The sequence below is a fragment of the Zeus faber genome, assembly GCF_960531495.2.
Source record: "Zeus faber genome assembly, chromosome: 21".
NCBI lineage: Eukaryota > Metazoa > Chordata > Actinopteri > Zeiformes > Zeidae > Zeus > Zeus faber.
The window spans coordinates 11877297-11898912 of record NC_137208.1 but is presented as its reverse complement, the minus strand read 5'-3'; the positions used below and the strand labels follow the sequence as shown (position 1 = coordinate 11898912).

The following is a 21616-nucleotide window of genomic DNA, read 5'->3' as shown; positions in this document are numbered from 1 at the left end:
TTGCAATATCATTACATTAATATTGGTTTCATAACTTTGAAATAACCTTTTATGCCCCTTTTTAAGGTATTCAGTATTTGGACACATTACTATTATGTTCAAATTATTTAACTATTATTTAGTTGGATATCTTTAGTATGAAGTTACTTTCAGGACAGAAATGCATGAGATATGGATGAATAATTTAAACAATAGCTTCTCCTCACTGACGTTGTTACAATATATTGGCTACAATATATTATTGTATGATCACATAATCCAACGCAGTCGTGTACGCTTGTCACAAAAGACAACTCCCTTTAACTGCCAGTTCTAATCACCTCATTGCCCGTTACATTGATACAAACCCCTTCCATGTCACAAAGTCAACCATGACTATACAAGCTTGTATGTCCTGAATTCAACTGTTTGTCTCCGAGTCCTGTTCTTCTAGGAGCCGGTCTCTGTGACGACCCTTGATCAAGAGCCAACTCGCGTCCGCTTCATCTTTTGTCAACAATAACCCGCATTTTTCACGGAAACATTATCCGGCGTCACGAACAGGATCGAGCTACGTCCAGGAGGACCAACGACGGTAGGCCTGATAAAACAACCCCATTTGGAGGACCGTCCTTCGGTGGGACTCCGGGGCGTCGTCTCCATCTACGTTACCTGACGGGGTAAGTATATTGTAGTGTTACGAATCACCCGCAACGGTCTTATCGCCGGCTTACCGACATCTCTGCCAACCTATGGACAAAAGGACACACAACACCATCCACCGAGGAAGCAAATGCCGCTGCCAAAAGCTAAGTACTCGCACCCAGTGATTACACCCAGCAGAAACCGTGAGCCGGCACCCATTAAACCCATTTAAACGACTGCAGAGTTAGAGGGACCCTAGCATTCATACTAATCACAACATATATTAATAGTATTCCCGATACTGTGGCATCATGCTCAACCGCTAAAAGATAATGGGTCCTCAACGACCCCACAACCAATGGAGTGCACATGGACACGCGTCTGGGACTGCATGATATATTGCACCCATGTCAAGAGCCCACTTAATTAAAAAAAACAAAAAACCTCTGTGCTCACCAGGTCTTTGGAGAGCACCGCGCCTAGGCCAACATGAGTGTGTTCAGTCCACCTGATGTGGAAAATCCGTAGGGCAATTCCTGGAAAACTGCTTCGTAGTGTATCAGATAACGCCCAACGACATGCCCATAGTGGAGGGTACGGGGACGAAAACAAGGCCCAGAACCAAATTTCTAATGGATTCACATCCATAATCTGTCCCTAGTGAACTATTAATAGCGCAGATTGGCCCAAATACCATCTCGGATGGAAAGTTCACCGTTGCCCTGTCTTAAGCTTGAAATACAATGCAATGCAGAGATTTGCCCCCATTCAGCAGGGTGTCAAGTGGCCATGTGACAAGAAGCTGGCTTTGTTGGTCCTCCAACCCATTTGCATTCATGCAGCTGGCTGTATGAAGCCACGTGTGGGGAAAACTTGGAAAGTGATTATCTAACAAGTCATAGCTTTAATATTTGCTTTAATTGCACAAGCGACACCTTGTTTTGAAGCTGATTCTTCACTTTCAAATCTTGCGAAAAAAGTCAAAAGCCACCAAATGTACCTAAAGTCTGCGGTGGGTCACAATCACAGTTGTGTACGCTCGTCACAATAAACTCCCGTTGAAACCGGTTGAAACCAGTTCTGGTCAACTCATCGCCCGTTAAATTGTCACAAACCCCTTCCCATGTCATAAAGTGAACCATGAATATACAAGCTTGTGTGTGTCCTCAATGAAACTGTTCAGAGTCCTGGGAGCTCGTCTCTGACGACCCCTGATCAAGAGCTAACTTAGGTCTGTCATCTTTTGTTTAACTATTCAATAACCCGTATTTTTCACGGTAACAGAACAATTCTCTAGAACAATTAATCAGAAGCTTCTACTGAAATATTCCTTTTTACTTGCACTCATTTAACCAGCCATGTATCCCATAGTGTATTTCAGTATCTTGCAGCTGAGACATTATGGTCTTGGAAGAGAACATGGGGTCATAAATTGAAAACCACCTAATACAAAAGATATCCAACCAAATAACGTTATTTTGGTTACCTGAAAAAGGGGTTATTTATGAAATATTCATGTGGCTTCTCAAATGCCACCCGACAATCTGTACCTGAAGCTCATTGATGTGTCGATCAAAACATTTGGACTGCAGGACCAAAAGAGAACCTTACTGTCCAATCAGGTGTGGTCGGCACTTAGGGATGCATGAATACCCAATTCAACAGTTACCTTCAGGTTAAATCCCAGCAGGTCGGATATGACTCCAGATACGGCCGACAGAATGACCACCTGGGTGATGTTGTACAGCAGGGGGTTCATAGTCAAACCGTAAAGCCTGAAGGGAGCGTCCAACTCCTACAGGGAGAGAGAGAGTGAGTACAACCTCCAACCGCTTATCCATGACACCGTGGAAGAGATGTTTCAGTACCTTCAGGAGTTTAGTTGCCAGTTTCAGCACATTGTTGACCAGCGTCAGCTCCTCTTTCTTGTTTGGCTTCTTCTCCATCTTCAGATACAGGTTGATCTGTGCACAAACACCATGCAGACACGTAAATAAACCAAAAAACTCTTATAACAGTTTCCTTTTCGTCAGAAAGTGATAAATCGCGCCATTGACTTTTTCAACAGAAATTCTACAGGTACAATGCTTACCAGACATAAAGGACAGTGACATTTTCTGTAATTTTGGCTTTGTATTTTAAATGTTTCGATTAACAATTCATATGGGTTAGGAGAACAGAGTGGCTTTGATTTGAATATTCACATGATTATTGGTTTCATAACCCTTTTCAGGCATAGTCCCCCTTTTTCAAGTGACCAAAATTCAGATTAGTCACTATTTTTATTATTTTGTGACTTATTGAAGTCACACAGTCGGCTGTAAGACCTGAATTTGTCTTTGGCATTCCAACTGTAAACCACTCGAATATAGAGATGCATGTTGTTATTACAGCTGTTTACTACTAACCCCGATGGACGTGATGTGATTGATATCATTGTTGTACGGCCTGGCTCAAGTTAAACATGAACAAATACCTACGGAGAATGAATGCCATAGAACTTTTTTATTTATCTCGTTTCACAGTCAGTCAAAAGACAGAATCCTGAAAGAATTGAAAGAATGCATTCATAACTCTGTCCATTCTGGTTTGAATGTGGTGACCAATGATCCCTTTCATCCCTTAACTTCTTTTTGACTGACACTCAGGTATTATTCACAGTATTTTTTTTCGGCTGAGGTTGATAATAAATAGTACCTAATTTGAATGTAATAGTAATCTGTCCAAATACTTGTAGTGACCTGAAAATAGGATCTATGCATGAAAAGGGTTCATATTTATCACAAATAAAACCAATTGTAAACTCTAACAAAACATTAAGAGTACGGAGCCAAAATAACAATTACATGTCTAGTTACTTATGGTCAACCCTGTAAGAAGATAAGTATAAGTTGGGGTCATTTAGAAATGGTTCAGCACTAAGTTTAGGGTTTTATAACGACAGAAACATTGAAATAAAATAAATATATGAATGAATGAGTTAGTTTATGTTGAAATTAAGACCACATTCATATTTAAGACCATTTGATAGTTTTTAGGGACTTGCCGACATCCTGCACTGAAGTAATCTATATTGAAAAAAGTATGACACTAGAACCTTTCCAAGTCATTTCTTACCATTAATTGGGATAGAAAACCAAGTTTGTAAACATGGCCACGTCTTCATTTCACTATGAATGATACATCTAACTGATAACAATGCTTCATCCACTGTCTGCGTGTACCTGTTCGGTGAGCAGGATGGAGGTGTTGCTGTACTTCTTGCTGGTTTCGGAGCCCAGCGTGACGAAGCGCAGCAGGAACAGAGAGAGGCTGGAACACCAGACCACCAGCTCCCAGTTGTAGTGACACTCCAGGAAGGTTTCGTGGATGTGGAGCAACTGGAGAGAGTTACATGATGCTTAAAGAATGGCCTGCAGGATTGTTTTCATTGAGAAATGACTTTTACCGAGAGGCTGCATCTACAGTAACTTATTATTTCGGTCAAATGATTTGACATTTGCTTGAGAAATGGCATCCTTGTAGTTTGCATGAGATCTAGTCAAAATAATTATTTACTTCTGGTTAGGGATTGAGAGGAATTAAGGCGAATGCACCAAGACAAGCTCTCACACAGTTTCTTACCTGGGCACAACAGATGAAGACAACAGAGAGCGTGAGAAGGAAGGCAGACGATACGATCACATCCACCGAGCGCTGGGGACCTCGTCTCTATAAAACCGTGAGACAGCGTTAGCGTCGCAGTGGAAACGCATGGAACCCTCTCAGAATAGAACTAGTTTTTAAAGTCACACTCCGGTTAGTGTTTGCATGCTTGTACCATTTTCTACTTAAGGCCACAGTCACAGGATTAAACATTGCACTGCCAGCAACCGTGTGCATGACATTGAAAACATAACAAAATACATCGGCAGTAGAATCTATCCACCAATTACATTTGTACGCCATAGAAGATGCATGCAGCCACACTGATAGTCTTGTTTCCATAGATCTGTGTCTGTACCTTGAGGTATGAGCGTAGTGACAGCCACATCTTGATGTTCTGGACTTTCTTCAGTCTGAAATGAGGAACTTCAGACTTCCTGGCTCGCCGGGCAGAGGTCAGGTGACCAAACAGCTTGGCAAACAGTAGCCTCTGCCACACACACACGTTAGCGTGGAATGTAAGATTGGTCACTTTCAATACTATAGATCGTATCAGAAGTAGTTAAAATGCAGAATTATTGCACATGTCCACAGTACATTTTATCAGATGTTATTTTTTTTTTTTTTAAACATATAAAAGTAAAGAATAAAATAGAGAAAAAAGCCAGAAACCTTTGGAAAGCTCTCAAAAAGACGATCCCTTCCTAACCCCTTAAATGCATCTACACATTGACTATGATTTGAGTGTATATATTTGATTGTATATCTGGATAGTACTTTCCAGATACAACATTGTGATATTTGGAGCAGTGGACTTGACACCCAGCTACTATATTTTTAATTCCACATGCAGTGCCACTGGCTATACCAACATAGACCGGTGCCTCAGTAAACATTTTGTAGTCTGTAAACACACAGTGCTCAGAACTTCAGTCATAGTCAAAACCTTTGACTAACTTTTTAGGTACATTTAAGCTGTTTATTTTTTTTTATAGTGGCCCTTTTATCTGAATTCAACAAATGTGTCCTGCAGGCCGAGAACTTGGCCAACATAAGGCTTTAAAAATTGTATTTTAGACTTTTGAGTGACCCGCTGATACCCTGGTAATTTAAACGCACACACACCTGTTTGTAGGTCCTCTCTGCTACACTGAGCAGGAAGAAGAAGAGCCATATAAGGCAAATGCGCACCAGGAAGCTCAGCGTCACCATGGTGATCACCGTGGCGTCCGAGCCCGACGCGCCCCCCAGTGCTACGGACAGCAGCTCATTGACCGAGAGCGTCGTCAGCTGATCCAGCTCACGGTACTGGGCCAACCTGGAGGAGAGGATCAGTCCATCAGCAAACACAATATAATTGTAATTTAAAATGCTTTATATATCATATGAGGACATCCTGAGCTACGCATTCCCTAATTCAACCATATGTGGCACATCTGTAATTACCATGGCCAATTGTGAACATAATTAAGATAATATATTAAACTAGTTTTAATATATGAAACTCCAGATGTGTATCTTATACATTTCTCCATTAACTCCATCTCTAGTGACTTTGATTTACAGTATATACATATGAGACCACTGTTGGGTCAATGACTTAAATTTTTATTTGTTAGTTCGAGTTCCAAGTGCAAGGCACATGAGCATCACGTGCTGGGATTTACGGTTTCAGAGACGGCTTATTAAAGTGTCCATAAGGAATTCATTTTATATAATTCAAGTTAAAAACCTTTGGCAGTTAAACAAAGATGCATATTTCAAGTTAAAAACCTTTGGCAGTTAAACAAAGATGCATATTTCAAGTTAAAAACCTTTGGCAGTTAAACAAAGATGCAGAATATGAAAGGCTATTTTTTGTGGGGTTTTCCCTCTAGCCTACCTGTAAGCGAACGGGGTGAGTCCAAGTGTGACGGAGACCAGGTTCCCAAACACCTGGTAACCGATTCCAGGAGTGTAGAGGTTGACCTGCAGAGCGAGAGCACCGATTACATCCCGACCACACGTTAAAGTAGAGATACAGGATACTTTTTTCCCCAACTAGTTAATAGCGGTTGATGTTTATGTCTGAATTGGTTCTATTTATATTGTAGCATGAGCAAGGTTTTTAGGACATACAATACATCATTAGTGGTTCCTAGTAATTTATTTGCATATTCGATCTAACGCAATTTCGGAACCAAAATCAGACTATTAGGAAACACCTGGACTCTCTGGCAACCTCGAGGTTGGGGATCACTGCTCTTACAACCTTCACCCGTTTCCCCATCACTCACCCTGTTCATGATCATGCCGCTGATCTCCAGGACGGACATGTCGGCCTTCTTGCACTCATTCCCCTCCCACACGATGGCACTGACTCTCTCCAGGCCGGGGTTGGAGCTGTGCAGCCATGGAACGTGACCCTGCGCAGAGGAACACGCGCCGTCCGTCCCATTTGATGCACTCCCTGCCACTTCAGCAGTTTCCTGGGTGTGTGTGCGCGCACGTACCTGGTGGAAGGGGTCGTCTCTGTACTCCTTCTTGGCGGGGGGGCAGATGGACGTGCCTCCGCCCTCCCCCTCTATGGAGCAGGAAGAACCAACAAAACACTTTGTTAAACAAGAATAACTGAAATCACTGTACCGAATCCAGTATTTTATCTTGATCTTCGATAGACCTCAAAAGCTGTATTTACTACAGTTTATTTCAGTATCAGGCTGACTGGTGAGTTCCACTCCACTGACCCGTCTCGGAGGTGCAGGAGGACCGGCACTCGGCGCAGTGCAGGAAATCCTCCCACAGCAGGTCCTCCGTCTCAGACTCGTGACGGGTGCTCTCAGAGTCCTGGGTCCGAAGGCTGGAGCACCTGGAGCTACAGCTGGTCCCGGATTTCGGAACCTCCTGGAGGGGGGAATGCAGGAATATTCACTTTTATGAATTTACTGTTATGAGTAACTCTTGAACTCAATGTAGTATTTATTTTTTTACCTCCACCCCATAGTGTTTCTTGTAGTGATGCGCTGTCTTGCGGTTGCGGAGCGTACAGTCGCTGTTCATCCTCTCCACTCCCCTGCGGAGGGTGCTGTAGGACGCCTCGGGGTCCTCCTCGCTGGACACCTCGTCTGATGCTGGCTCCTGCCGGACACACAAGTTCCATTCACGTCCATATTGTGGTTATAATTGAGATTTGTGTTAACATAACAGTTCAATTGGAGTTCAACGTCATGTACAGCAGTGAAATATTATATTATGATGCTATATAACATAAATCTCTTAAACCACATTGTTTTAGATTTTCTTGTGCAATAACTTGTCTACCCTCTTTAATTCTCATTTACACTCCGTTGACTGCTGTTTAACACTTTGCAACTTGCCTTTTGAACAACGTTATCGCTATTCTAGCTTGCTTTGTTTTTGCATTACCTTGCTGCCGGTAGCGAGCATGAGTCCGGTGCGCGGGGTGTGCGCGTGAGAGGCCGGGGCGTGGGAGTTCCAACACACCTCGTCCGCCCGCAGCAGTGAGTCGCAGCGCGGCTCGTGGAGCTGCAGACCCTCCTCGCTGCTGCGGTTCGTCACACGGCCGTCCAGCGACACATAGCCATTGTCCGTCTCCGTGGACTTGTCGATGGAGAGCTTGGACTTCTTGGATCTGAGGGACACAGTGAGAGAAGGAGTTTAAAGGGACAGAGTAAAAAGAATAAACAGAAGTGGAAAGTGATGGAGGGATGGGCGGAGGTGAAAGATGTAATGGTTGAGAAAAGGGGAGAGAAAGACCGGGAGAAGAGGTCGAGATTAAGCTTATGATGGTATTTAGACTGAGATGTAACATGCCAGCACAACACGGTGGAACGTTGCAAAAATACATTTAGTTCAACGTGCCCTGTTTTTAATGGTTTTATTTTAAAAACTGGCTGGGACACAGTATTAATGAGGGAATGTAGAAATGCATGGAGTTAGGGGACCACGCACAGTTTACATGGTAGTTAAATGAATAAATTAACAGCTGAATGAATTGGAACTGAGGAGCTGGAATGATCTGACCTACGCAGTCATTTCAATAAACAAGAAAATGCATTGATCAATAATGAATCAGTGTTATTAACTAAGCTGAAATGTTCCACAGTGTTGCTTTCTGCCGAATGTTCAGTGAAGCATTAGCATGGGGGAGAGGGGCGTCTTCAAACAAACAAAACGATACTTCGCCGATTGGTCGGGTTTATACGACTAAATAGATAAATGTTTCAGAAATAATTCTCTCATCCCGAAAAATGGTTTTAAAATAGGGAATTAGACTGATATTGATTTTGCACCCCATGCTTCTGAACGCAGCCTGTTCAGTTTGTGATTCATCTGCATCAAAAAGCTGCAAAATCCGTCTGCTCCACACTTGCCCACAAAGCCTCAGTATTTTTGTCCAAACTCATTGGCACCATTTTCAATAGCGATAAGATGCAAATTTCAGATCGACATGCATGTTGCCATTTATTTCCAATTTGAAAAAATATTTTACGAATCAAAATAAATTTAGAGTCTTCTTATTTGATACCCGGGAAAAAAAAATTGATTGACATTGATCAATTGAGAATGGGAGGGAGTCTATTGTGGGAAGAGGAGAGGAAAAGGATGTTGCAGCCTGTGACGCTCTGATTTGCGTCGAGTCAGGGTTGCGATCTGGGTCCTGGAATATAAAACAAATCCCCAAATTTGTTTGCTCAATTCTGCCCAATTTTCACTTTTAGCTTCGTCTAAACCAAATCCCAACCCTGTGTTTTCTGTAGTTGTGGTTTATAAAAAAGGCAGGAAACAGAAATACACACCCAGCTTTACAGATATCATGCCAGAAATCTTGGAAGAGCGAGCCCAGGCTGTATGTGGTGCTGGCTGAGTGGGAGTGTGGCGCCCCCTCCTGTGTGTTATCGGTAGTGCTAGACCCGTCGCCTTCCCTATGCACCTCCATCTGAGAGGCCTTCCTCAACTTCCTTCAGTGAGGAAAGAAGAGAGGACGGAGAGAGAGATGCTCACAGCGTCACGCAGGGAAACAAGAGCAGTGAGAGGTCGATGATCCACCCGAAAACTAAACTAGCCAGCGAAGAACTAAGAACTAGTTTAGAACACTATTCATTTGAGCTACATCATGCAACAGCTGTTTTTTGCTCCGGAGTTTAGCCACTAAAAGCAGCAAGTCAGATCGATTCTATTTGTTAAATAATTGCAAGGCACCAAAAGCCCAAAATACCAGCACCTGTATTGCAATCAAGTAGTGTCAAAATGGAGCTTAATTAACTGTGTGAAACATAGTGCACACTGTAAATATATGATTCTTCAAATGTAGCCAGGTTCCTAAAATTGAAGCCAAATCGTGATAAAAGCAACAACAGTGTTTCAGATCCAAGTGAAGCCCAAATAGGGTGAGACAAGATGGTGAAAAATTAATTCCAAGGATTTGAAGAGATTCTCGATTTTTTTTTTTACAAGACAAATGGCTGATTTAGAAGAACAATCTACAAGGTGAAGTTCTCCAGAATTTCTTGAAATTATACATGATAGAGGAAATAGAGGACAGATAAGCTGTACAAGGTTTTAACCCCAAATTATGTTTTAGACAATTTTTTTTTAAGATACTCTTCAAATGAATGTCCTGTGGTGGGGAGAATGAACGATGGGGGTATAAAAGAGAAAGAAAATTGACTGGGTAAAAAGATTGAAATCGTGTGAAAGACATAATTTTTTTCTCTTTTCTCAACGGAGGGTGAAGTGAAGAGAACCATGAAAATGTTGGAGAATTAACAAACTGCCCCCCACGCACCTCTCCTACATTATTCTACTCCAGCGGCAATAGCAGCCACAGCAGCCAAACGACAAGCCCGACTACGGAAAAAGTGAGTAACCTAAAGGGTCACCAACCTAGACGCCATAACTCCCATCCTCCCATCCCCACTCACCTGCGTCTCTTCCCACCAGAGCTGGAGGCCGGTTTGGGGGTCCGGGTGGAGACTATCTGGCAGTGCACGGTGCCGAGCAGCAGCATGATCCAGATGGCGCCGAACACCTCGGTGGCCGGTATCCCATGAGGCCTTGGGATGGACACATACAGGACGGCCGCCGCCACTGAGAAGGGCGGGGAGGGACGGGAAAGGCAAAGATCGTATCAGGGAAATAATGGTGTTTAATAATGGCTCATTCATAATGATGTGTGTGTAAGTTCCTATGCATAGCACAGAATGTTTCAAGCTTTAATTACTGTGAAGTGGTAAAAAGCCCGAGGCTTTGGAGTGCGTGTGCATCTCGGTCAGGATGAAGATTTGTCTCTTTTCGATTGAACTGATCCCTCTACAGCTTCGCAGGCTCCTCTCGTTTGTTTGTGTTATCAAAGATTAATCATCTGACTTTGTGCCTCTGCTGAAATCCCTGTGTCACTCTCAAATTGTGGTAGCTTTTTATTTGTCGTCCACTGAACCGTTAACCAGATTACCATCCAAAAGTCATAGAAACCAAACTAACTGGTGGAAATGATCATCGTCAGATACACTTCTAGATGTACTGTTTCTTTGTCCAGGTCTGGTAGTGGATTAACGTTCTGTTCCCAGCTCAGAAACGATGAGCGCCACGTTATGTCACGTCTGAAAGGACCATTAGTTATAAGCGTGTGTGTGAGAGGGAGGGGGAGCAGGCTGAAATTAACTTGCATTTGCCTTTTTTGTTCTTGTTGTCAGATATGAATAATGGAGACATGGGGAAGTTTTACTGAATCTAGAATCCTGTGCAATGAAAGACTATTACAGAGGTGAGCGTTGAGACACATGAGGTCTCCTTTTCGTGGGATGGAGACGGTGCTATGGTGTGATCAGAGGTGGTTCAGAAAGTTTGAGAAACCACACACACACACACACACACACACACACTACCCTGCAGCAGGTAGAGCACCAGCAGCAGGAGGAAGATGGCTCTGGATGTGACCTGGATCCACCAGCGGTAGAAGAAGGGGAAGAACACCACCCGCACGATGCCCTTCCTGGTCAGTGACGTCCAGGGGCTCTCCGGTTTGGCCTTGGCAAATGCAGAGCCTGCCAGCAGGAGAGCGCACAGATATATTTTGAAAAAGGTAACACACACACACACACACACACACACGCACGCACACGCACACGCACACACGCACACGCACACGCACACACACACACACACACACACACACACACACACACACACACACACACACATCTAGCTCTACCTTTATCTTCCTGCAGTGTCTAATAACACTGACAGGGATACGGTGGAATAATTGAAAACCCAACAAGAGCGAGAGCGTGGAGGGAGAGAGGGATGGAGGGAGAGATTATTTCTTCTCATTCATTCACTTTGAATGTTTGTTTTATTTTTTATTCTTATTTTTTACACGCTCTGGCAATATTGTTCTTGTTACTTAAGAACAATAAAGCACTCAATTTGAATGTGTTTTAGAAAGAGCGATGAGAAGTTGGACAATATATCCAAGATGGGAGGATGAGGGAGACAGAGAAGCCCGTCGATGATAATAATGTGAGGCCCGTCTGGAATACCACTGGAGAACATACAAAACCAGAAAATATTAGCAAAATCCGATATCACAAAATCTTTTGATGAATACCTCAATATAATTTAATAATAATATTGGGGATGACTATTGGTGCTTTGATAAGATATTTAGACACAAGAAATATTTGAGCGTTAATAGTGTGTCCAATGTCCAAGCAGGTAGGGGCATTGATCAAAGATCTAGAAGAGTCTATGAAGTTCAGAGCGTTGCATTACTTTACTGAAATTCAGCCTTGAAGACAACATTTAACTAGATTGTGATATTACAGGAACCAAAATCCCAGGCGATAACTGGTCTCTCGTATCACAATATGAACGTTCCAACGGCATATCAGAGCACTCACCTCTGACCAGGTCCACGTCGATGAGATCTGGTTTAACGTGGCCGGTCTTCTTGGGCTTGTTCCTCAAGCCCTGCAGGGGGAGACAGTGACGCCCATTAATTAACGGGAAGAGAGACAGATTGATTGAGCAGATCCATAGTAACTTCATAGCGGGGGGATCGCGTGTTATGTCGTCACACACACACAGTGATGAGCACACCGTGCATTTAGGCTATGAACACACACACACACACACACACACACACACACACACACACACACACACACACACACACACACACACACACACACACACACACACACACACACACACACACACACACACACACACACACACACACCTCCCCTGAATTAATCAATTTAAGGTTAACTACCCTTAAAAACTAGCATCAGGATTTGGCAGTATATTTCACAGAGCGCTGCTATTGAAAGACAACATACGATGACACATGGTTGCCCTGCCTCAGGACCAATCTCAATTTCTTTCTGCGTATTGCTACTATTTCCTCTCTGAGGTAACATCAACCAACCACACTTGCTTTGCAGGATGCCGACACCTGTCTGAACTCCTGGCTTTGTAGGCCGGTCTCTGGCCGGGGGGCTTCACCGCAGCGGTGGGGGTAATAACCCATGTGGTAATTGATGGTCCAGGCAGGTGGGCGTATGACACGCTTTGGTCTAGGTCCCGCCCAAGCGAGGGAAAAGCTAAGCGCATGTACAGGCTTTCCACGTGTCATTGCTGCAGCCAGCTCAAGGAACCGAGCTGGTCCCGTGATTGGTCTTCCAAAATTGTAGAATCGTTTTTGATAGCGCAAGGGTCTAGCTGGGAAATAGTGAAATTCACCACTGGGTTTCCTTTCAAACACAGGCTGAAGAGGATTAATTCTGAAAAGTCTGTGCACATGTTTTCTCCTTGTGTTTTTTAACAACGGCTCGCACCCTTCCTCTTAAGTGGCCTCATTGCTTCTGCAACTCCACGCCCACTATGCGTGTGTCTGAGAATGTCTCCTAGAACTCCCAAAAAGTTCTACAGGGAGAGAGTTATGACATCACAAAGACATCACATGATAATGTGCCCCGGCAGTCACACTGACTGCCACCAAGTCGCAGGCTTGCTTTCTCGCCCTCTTTACAACCCCTATAATGTGTGTATCATAAACGTGAGAGAATCTTGACCTCAATTCTAAGCAAGAAAATCTTGATTGTCATGTACAAGTCACTTCCTCTTTGTGACATTAAAGTAATTACTCGTGTGTGTGTGTGTGTGTGTGTGTGTGTGTGTGTGTGTGAGTTTGTGTGGGTGTGTCTGTGCGGCAGTATTGGTCAAACAGTGGGTCTGTGAAACTACACGCTTGTCAACTTGGATAAATAGCTGCAGTAAAACTTTACGAGTAACTGTAAATCAGGTTTAGTGTGTGTGTGTGTGTGTGTGTGTGTGTGTGTGTGTGTGTGTGTGTGTGTGTGTGTGTCAGAGTAAACCGCATGTTTGTACAGACTTCCCTATTTGTTTATGTGTTTTTAACACAAGTGAGTGAGATTGTGTGTACGTATAGCAATGGTTCCAGACTTCCAACTCTTAATGCAACATAACATTTCCCCGCAATGTCCATTCCAAAATTCAAAATTATGTCTAAAGTAATAGTATTTACATTTTAGCTAAGGTATATTTGATAAAATACCTATATTCACTGTCTGTTTATGTACAATTCTAATTCTTTAAACAAAATGCATGAAGAAAATGATCTATGTTAGTATAAAAAAGATAAATTCAATGCATTTGAGTTATTCATGTGCTCCACTATACGCTGCTTCCAATGTCGGGGGCAGGGCCCGCCTTTCCTGGCAAGAACGCAAAGATCAAGCACTCGCAAAATGAAGCGAAGCCACAGTCAATTTGATGAACCAATGAAGCTAGTTGTGGTCACCCGCAGATAAACAAATATCCCCTGTGACAAGACATGACAAAAATAGATCATAGAGCAAGGAAGGAAAGAGAACATCTCAAAAGGGGAGACGAGGGTAAACAGGATATTGAAAAAATAAAAGTTTTAGCAGTTTCAACAAGAATTATTGGGACTTGGCGCATAATCCACTCAACACAGATGATCTTCTGTATTGCACAACACTGAGGTCAAAGTGCTTGGAATGTTTGCTTCCTACACTACAGCAATCCTAAAGGGAACTAAAATACCTTATGCCCTATTGATAGAAATAACCATATTACGGTCAAGCTGTAAATTGAAGAAACCGTGTGGTCAAGTACAAGGAGAGTCGTCTGCCAATCCCAATATTTACATAGTGCTCAATCAGGGTGGAGTTTATCGGTCGCTCGTCTGATTGAATCCCTTATCTTCTAATAGCTATAGGCAGAACCCATACACCTTGTACTTTGTGTACAGAGGTGTGAGAAATCAACAGGAGGACAGCGAGAGAGAGGGAGGGGGAAGAAGAGAGCAGGATAGAGGAGAGAAAAAGTGCAAAAAAGTGCATGTGATTGTAGAGAGAGATTCAAATTGCATTTGACTGTCTGTGTGTGTGTGTGTGTGTGTGTGTGTGTGTGTGTGTGTGTGTGTGTGTGTGTGTGTGTGTGTGTGTGTGTGTGTGTGGGCGGGCGGAGGTGATAAGCTGCTTCGTCTTGGCAGCAGTTCTGTGGCATTAAACCATTTGATGAACGCGGTGCCGCCACATTTACTAGCCTCGCCTATCACAACAACATTATCTCTGGTCAGAGAAAAGTCCCTTGTGTGCATAAACTAGTGAGGATCGAGTGCAGAGCTTGTCCAGAGGAGGGACCTGGAAGGGAACTGCGTGTCCATTTGTCATTACGAAGGCTCAAGCTAGGTTAATTTGAACATAGCTGGGATACTTGAAACCCATTCTATTACTTTATTGTTACTAAGCTGTACGTACTGTCAGTCGGTGAAGATAAGAAATTTAAATGTAAGATTTAAAAGAAAAACAAATAGTCTGCTGTACTGCACTGTAGCCAGCAGGTGGTGTCTGTTTGACGCCGCAACAGGGTTCCACCTTCTCCCTCTGCAGTAAATCTCTCTAGTAAAACTAAGTCTCAGCAGCAACTCCAGTCAGAACTGAATCACAGTGGAGTAATCATTAAGTTCTGGTAAAAAAAAAAAAAAAAAAAAAAAAAAAAAAATATTCACATCTAGAAATGTAGGTTCCTGTCACGAAAAACTACAAAACTCACACGATATTATTAGTATTTTTTTTGACAAAGAAATTAGTAAACAAACAAAATTGATATATATTTATTTTCAAATGCCTCACTTAGAAAGTTGTCTGTTTCGTTTGACCAACTTGAAAGTGGCAACTTTGTTTTGCCACTCAGAAGTAACAACATAATGTTAAATGAATAAAAAAATTAAAATGCATTTATTAATGCAATGGTGTAGGCTGTTTGTAAGAAACATAGATGCTACTTTCTTGATGAGATCTCTTTTACCAAGACCCTTCTGCCAACATACCAACGGCAGAACAAATATGTTTCTGACAAAGGCATTAATACTCAACTTTAAATTAGCAGAACAAACCGGACAAACGGCCAGTTTTCCGATACAACTGAGTGCTTTACGAGATCCTGAAGATTCACAACAATGGTGGCAGCGCTCTGGCTGCCTTTAAACAGGACGGTTAACAGATGGTAGCATAGGACGCAGAATAAACCTGGGCTAGATACCCTGGGAACGTATTAACATGACCTAAGAGTGTTCGGGTCACGTACGTGTGTGTGTGTGTGTGTGTGTGTGTGTGTGTGTTTTTGTGTGTGTGTGTGTGTGTGTGTGTGAGAGAGAGAAGGGCTAAGTAAGTTGAAGCATGTGCAATTTGCGCGATGGCACTGGGAGACGTGTGTGTGTGTGTGTTGTGTACATGTGTGTGCATGTGTGGACTTTGAACTCATTAAGGAAAGTGTCTCCCACTTTTCTCTTTACGGGACAGAAGGGGGTAGGGACAGAGAGGATTAGAGAGAGAGCGAGAGAGGGGTGGAAGGAAGAGAATATCCTTTTACGGTCATGTGAAGCAGGTGAAGATGGATGCACAGGTCGTTCTTAAATCTCATATCAAGTCTTTGTTTGAGGACCCCTCAGCGACCCGGCACCTGCTTCGGGTCGTGATCACGTGACTTGCACTGTTCTAACCGTGTGTTCACAACGCCAGACCTGTGAGAGACCAGTCACTGGAAAAAACACACATTTTTCTCCAAGGGGAGGAGGAAACCTCGGCTAATGTTGACCGACGCTGGCATTGTTTCCACTCATTTGTTTGCTCCTCAACGCGTCATCCCCCGCACAGAGGTGATAACGAGGTTCGCTTTATGCCCCGCCCACTGATGCAACACCGCAGGGGTTAACTGATGCAACACCGCAGGGGTTAACGTCGGGACGCTCGCTGGAACGGAGTAATATAAGCAGGAAAATAGCGACCGAGCTAACCAATCAAATCAACCAATCACAGTCTAGACTACAGCTTGGGCGAGCAGAGGGGCACTGTGGGAGCGCTGTTGTATACTCACCAATGTAATAAACTGTTGAGAGGAGGAGAAGAGAGATGGAAGGAGGGATGGAGAGGAGGAGAGGAGAGGTGGCTCCCAGCCAGGAGGGCAGAGGTGAGAGTTAAAAAACAAAAACAAAAGAAAAACACACGCACAGAAGAAAATACAACGAAGAGCTGGCGTCATTATGGAAAATGAGAAGAAGAAGAAAAGGAAGAGGAAATGGGACAAGTTGAGCGTAGGAGGGTCAGAGGAGAGAGAGAGCAGATAAAGAGTAAAGAAAAAGGAATGAGATAGATAACATCTAGGACGAGGCTGGGAGGGGAAACGATTAATAAAAAAAACAGCAAGACAAACAGAAGGAAAGACCGAATGGTGGAATGACATAACGAGGTGATAGACGAATGGAATAATGGCAGAGCAGAAAGGAGCAGTACCTTAATTTCTCGCTGCTCCACTGACTTCTCCCATATCTGTTGGTCGTAGGCGCCGATCTGGAGAAGGAGAGGAAAAGCAATTGGTTTAAAAAAACAAAACTAAAACAGACAAACAGATGTTGACGGACAGGTCACAATAACACAGGTGATGAGTGAAAAGATGGTCACTGTGAGTCTTTTAACCCTGTCAGGTCGATAATTGCGTCCGCACAATCGCAGGTTAAAAAAAAAAAAAAAAAAAGGGACTTTAGTTTATAAATCTCTCTACCTCTGAGTGATTTTATCATATGCGCGGCAAAAAAATAGCCAGAAACCTCAGAATCGTGACTTTCCGTTTTAGAATAATATATTTATTAAATTTGGTTACATTTGGCATTAAGTTCGACCTGGCATTTGTTCTCTCTGTCTTTCCAAACCAACAACAATTTATCATGTCAATGGATGCATTCCCCTGCCATGTGTGACGTATGTAGTATGACCTATGTATCCCATATCCCACTCTTTTTTTTTTTTCATTTTTATAGTATGAGAGCATGTCTACAAGCGGCCACAGAAAATCATCTTGCACCTACACCAGCAAGCAGGCCAAGACATGCACACACACACACACACACACACACACACACACACACACACACACACACACACACACACACACACACACACACACACACACACACACACACACACACACACACACACACACACACACACACTCATTTGACTTGAACGTGATTGTTGGTTCTTGTTGGAGTTGGTTTCTCACTCATTTTCTACATTTCCTGCATTGCTCACTGTCCCCACTCCCACTAGCCACAGCCTCATTCCGTTGTCTGACAGAGAGATGGCCCCGTCTGCTGGAGATCCACACCTCTAATGGCCCCCACCAGGGGTCATGAATAATCAGGTCATTAGCTAATGGCTCCTCTCATACCTTGGGTCAACTGAAATAAAGTTGTTAACAGTTGTGGTAAAACCTTGTTTTTACCTATTTAGACCTCATATCTGATCAACTATTTTGACTTAATTAAATACCCAAGACCTTGATGAACAACTTTTGTACTGACAAAACAGTCTCATCAATATATTCTAGTATGTGCTATGACCACGTTTCTGGTGGCAACAAAAAATACAAAAACAGATTCTTTATATCTTGTGTGTTTTAGATCTATCTAAAAGCTGCATAATGACACTGACCAAGCTATTGATAGCATATCAATGTAGCTGTTATTTTCCTTCAAATATATATATATATATATATATACCAGTTTGGAGTAAGAGTGTGTTAAGTTGATCAGATTTAAATAAATATCAGACCGCACCAAAATCACAACGATACCCATGTGGCCTAATGGTGCCACCTGTGCACTCCGGCACTATTTGACACACTGACTGGGCCATGTTCAAGTGAGCAGCCACATACAACCAACACACTGACATACAGGAGTACACCTGTGACAGACTGTGACAGCCTATATCACCAAATGCATTGAAGACAAGAGCATCAAGCCATGGTTGATGGGAGGCTCACAAACTGCTAAGGAACTGGAATGCTGCCTTCAGAGCTGGTGACGCAGCCAAAATGAGAACAACCAGAGCCATCCTGTCCTGTGGCATCAGGAAAGCCAAGCATCTGGGATGGTGGCTCAGGAGGTAGAGCTGGTCGTCTAGTAATCTAAAGGTGGCTGGTTCGATCCCAGGCTCCTCCTGCTAGCATGCTGTAGTGTCCTTGAGCAAGACACTTAACCCCTAATTGCTCCTGATGGCTGCGTCCATCGGTGTTTGAATAATTGTAAGTCGCTTTGGATAAAAGCGTCTGCTAAATGTAATGTAAATGAAAATCTGAACACCAAAAAAAACAAACATAATTTCAAAGACAGCAGAGACACACAGAGGCAGTGGCAGGGCATCCAGACCATCACAGACTACAAACCTCCACTACTGGCCTGTGACAGCACCATCTCTCTGCTGAACCAGCTCAAAAACTTCTTTGCACGTTTTGAAGCACAACATGCCTCCACAGAGGTTACCGCCCCTCCCCCCTAGGAGGGTTACGGCCCCCTAGGGTCAGACCCCATCCTCTGCCTGGGCTCTGGCGGGTGGACTTTCGACACGCTAGCAGGAGCCTCCACAGGCTCGCTCGACGTGCCCCTTGGGGCACAAAACCTGGTCGCAACGACCAGGTTTTGTGCTTTTCACCAGCCAGCGTGAAGAAATCCGTCTTGATGGTTAACGCCCGCAAGGCTGTTGGTCCGGACAACAAACCTGGTTGAAAGATTGTGCAGAAGAGCTCAAGGATGTCCTTACGGATATCTTCAACACCTACTTGAGTCAGGCTGTTGTCCCCACATGCTTCAAAGCCACAACCGTCATACCTGTGCAAAACATATCACCCCTATTCAATACTATTGCCCTGTCACACCGACCTCCACCATTAGGAAGTGCTTTGAGAGACTAGTCATGCACAACATAAAATACCTCTTTCCTCCCACCCTGGACCCCTTTCTGTTTGCATATCATGCCATCCAGTCCACGGATAAGGAAACACCCTCCAGCGCATAGTGAACGCAGCTGGAAAGCTCATTGGTGCCTCACTTTGCTGCCTCCTGGATATTTACATTTTACATTTTATAACACCTGCAAAGCCACCAGCATTGTGAGTGACCCCACCCATCCCTTACACAGCCTCTTCAGTCTCCTGACATCTGGGAGAAGATACCGGAGCCTCCAAGCACGCTTCTGACTGTGTAACAGCTTTATAAATCAGGCTGTCAGGATGAACTCTCTCCCCTCTGCCCCAAAAAGTCTGGACTGTAACTTAGCCATCCCAGACCCTCCACGTCCAACAACACCAGCCATGAGAATCTATTTTATGCAAATACACGCAAACGCACACAATCGCTGCTACAAAACTGCTGATAATTAGTCATCTTGATGATGACATATTACTCGCACATCTTTCTATTTTGCCCTATATTTTGTCTTCGTTACAGTTTTTGTTCTTGATCTGTGCCTCACTATAGACTACAAAGTTCGAAACCCGCTCCATCCCCGGTTTTCAACATTCACTATCAACTTGTCCCCGTTTGTGCTTCAACTCAATACAATGATATATTTTATGTCCACTTGAGAGCTCCACAGACCAGATTTTACGTTTATGAATTCTGTACTGCTGAAGCAAATTGCACTCAGCAGCAAAACCTTATAGGCGTGTTTGTGCAGGCATATCATTAGCGCAATATCTTTTGTGAATTGAACGCTAAGACTGCACAGATGCGGGCGCAATTGATGCGCAATGCATGGTGCTACCAGCGGCCTCAATCCATTCTTTGTGAAGTCGCCCCTGAGTGTAGTTTACCCCAAACAGCTTAACTAAAGTGGACAACAGAGCTCTCTTGTGGCCAATTGCATTTCCAAAACAAACAAAAAAAAACCCCAAAAACCTACATACTAAGGTTAAGGGGGTAAAAAACAGAACAAAAAGAGAAATATGATCAATACATCCAGGTATTGCACCTTTTGAGAAGAATCGCATACATAGCCTATTAAAATCAGTTATGTGACTGAGCACACAATTCTTCCAAAAGCCTACAATATTTAAAATGAAAACTCTGAAAAATATATTATTTATTGATAGAAATAACAGTAGTTGGTTGTGTTAAAGACAGGTGTTGGTTGTGTTAAAAAAATAAAAAAGGTTCTGTCATCCCATTTTCAAAATATTACCAGACAGCCATGCAATTTGCCTTTCACTTCTAGAAAACAACTTTCTGCAGATAAAACTTGCAAGAAAGAAAAGTTTGTTTTGGGCCATAGCACTCTCCATACAATAGTACCTCAGTGGTACGAGCACAGCATCTTAGGGGCGAGCTTTTTATGAACCGGCGCTTCCTTCGACCACTTGAACGAAGGTGGGGCCAGGGGGAAACCGATCATAACGGGTTAAAAGAGTTCGGCTGTCCAAGAAATAGCACTTTGACACAATATCAGCGAAAACATCAGAAATCGGTGGGCTAGGAATCTCCCAAATTGGGATCGACATCAGACCCAAAAACCTGACATCGGTCGGGCTCTAGACTAAAGGGTTGAAAAACTAAAAAGAAGCGCTATTTGAACATAAGCCAAATTGAACTAGTCTTGTAAACGCTGCAAATTAGATTCAGTGCAGATAATCGGATCTGACGAGGCACTCCTCCTTCATCGTTTATGTGGTTGTATGTGTGTGTGTTTTAGACAGAAAATATGTGCAGTTTTAATAATAGATGAAGGCTGATGGGTTCCAACTTCTGCAAGTTTTGTTTATTCATATGATATTCTCTCAGCCATTGGCTTTTTTTGGCCAAGGTTAATGCAGCACTCTAAGTTAGCCACTCCGTTTTTAAAGACAATTCAATTAAAGGACTGCCCTGATGAACAGAACCGAAGCCAGGCAGCCTGATGTGAGACAGACAAACACAGAAACAGAGGATGTATGAGCTACGAGCAAGATTAAGGCCATCTTG

The 21616-nt window shown here is 43.3% G+C and overlaps 1 protein-coding gene across 3 annotated transcripts in view; it reads right to left on the bottom strand.

Moving 5' to 3' along the window:
* The window catches only part of LOC307246748 (protein PHTF2), a 50667-nt gene that overhangs the window by 1827 nt on the left and 27224 nt on the right, over window positions 1–21616 (bottom strand). The window contains exons 4-21 of one of the 3 annotated variants that reach the window (XM_080022750.1): window positions 17115–17171; window positions 16699–16710; window positions 12171–12240; window positions 11157–11315; window positions 10194–10359; window positions 9069–9230; window positions 7675–7900; window positions 7240–7386; window positions 6996–7152; window positions 6762–6832; window positions 6546–6674; window positions 6152–6237; window positions 5395–5587; window positions 4628–4759; window positions 4249–4335; window positions 3849–4004; window positions 2493–2588; window positions 2294–2419 (exon numbers count right to left, since the gene is read on the bottom strand). In XM_080022750.1, the coding sequence (XP_079878876.1) occupies window positions 2294–2419; window positions 2493–2588; window positions 3849–4004; window positions 4249–4335; window positions 4628–4759; window positions 5395–5587; window positions 6152–6237; window positions 6546–6674; window positions 6762–6832; window positions 6996–7152; window positions 7240–7386; window positions 7675–7900; window positions 9069–9230; window positions 10194–10359; window positions 11157–11315; window positions 12171–12240; window positions 16699–16710; window positions 17115–17171 (2232 nt within the window). The remainder of the gene's footprint in view (window positions 1–2293; window positions 2420–2492; window positions 2589–3848; window positions 4005–4248; window positions 4336–4627; window positions 4760–5394; window positions 5588–6151; window positions 6238–6545; window positions 6675–6761; window positions 6833–6995; window positions 7153–7239; window positions 7387–7674; window positions 7901–9068; window positions 9231–10193; window positions 10360–11156; window positions 11316–12170; window positions 12241–16698; window positions 16711–17114; window positions 17172–21616) is intronic. The other 2 variants (XM_080022752.1, XM_080022751.1) reach the window with 2 other exon arrangements.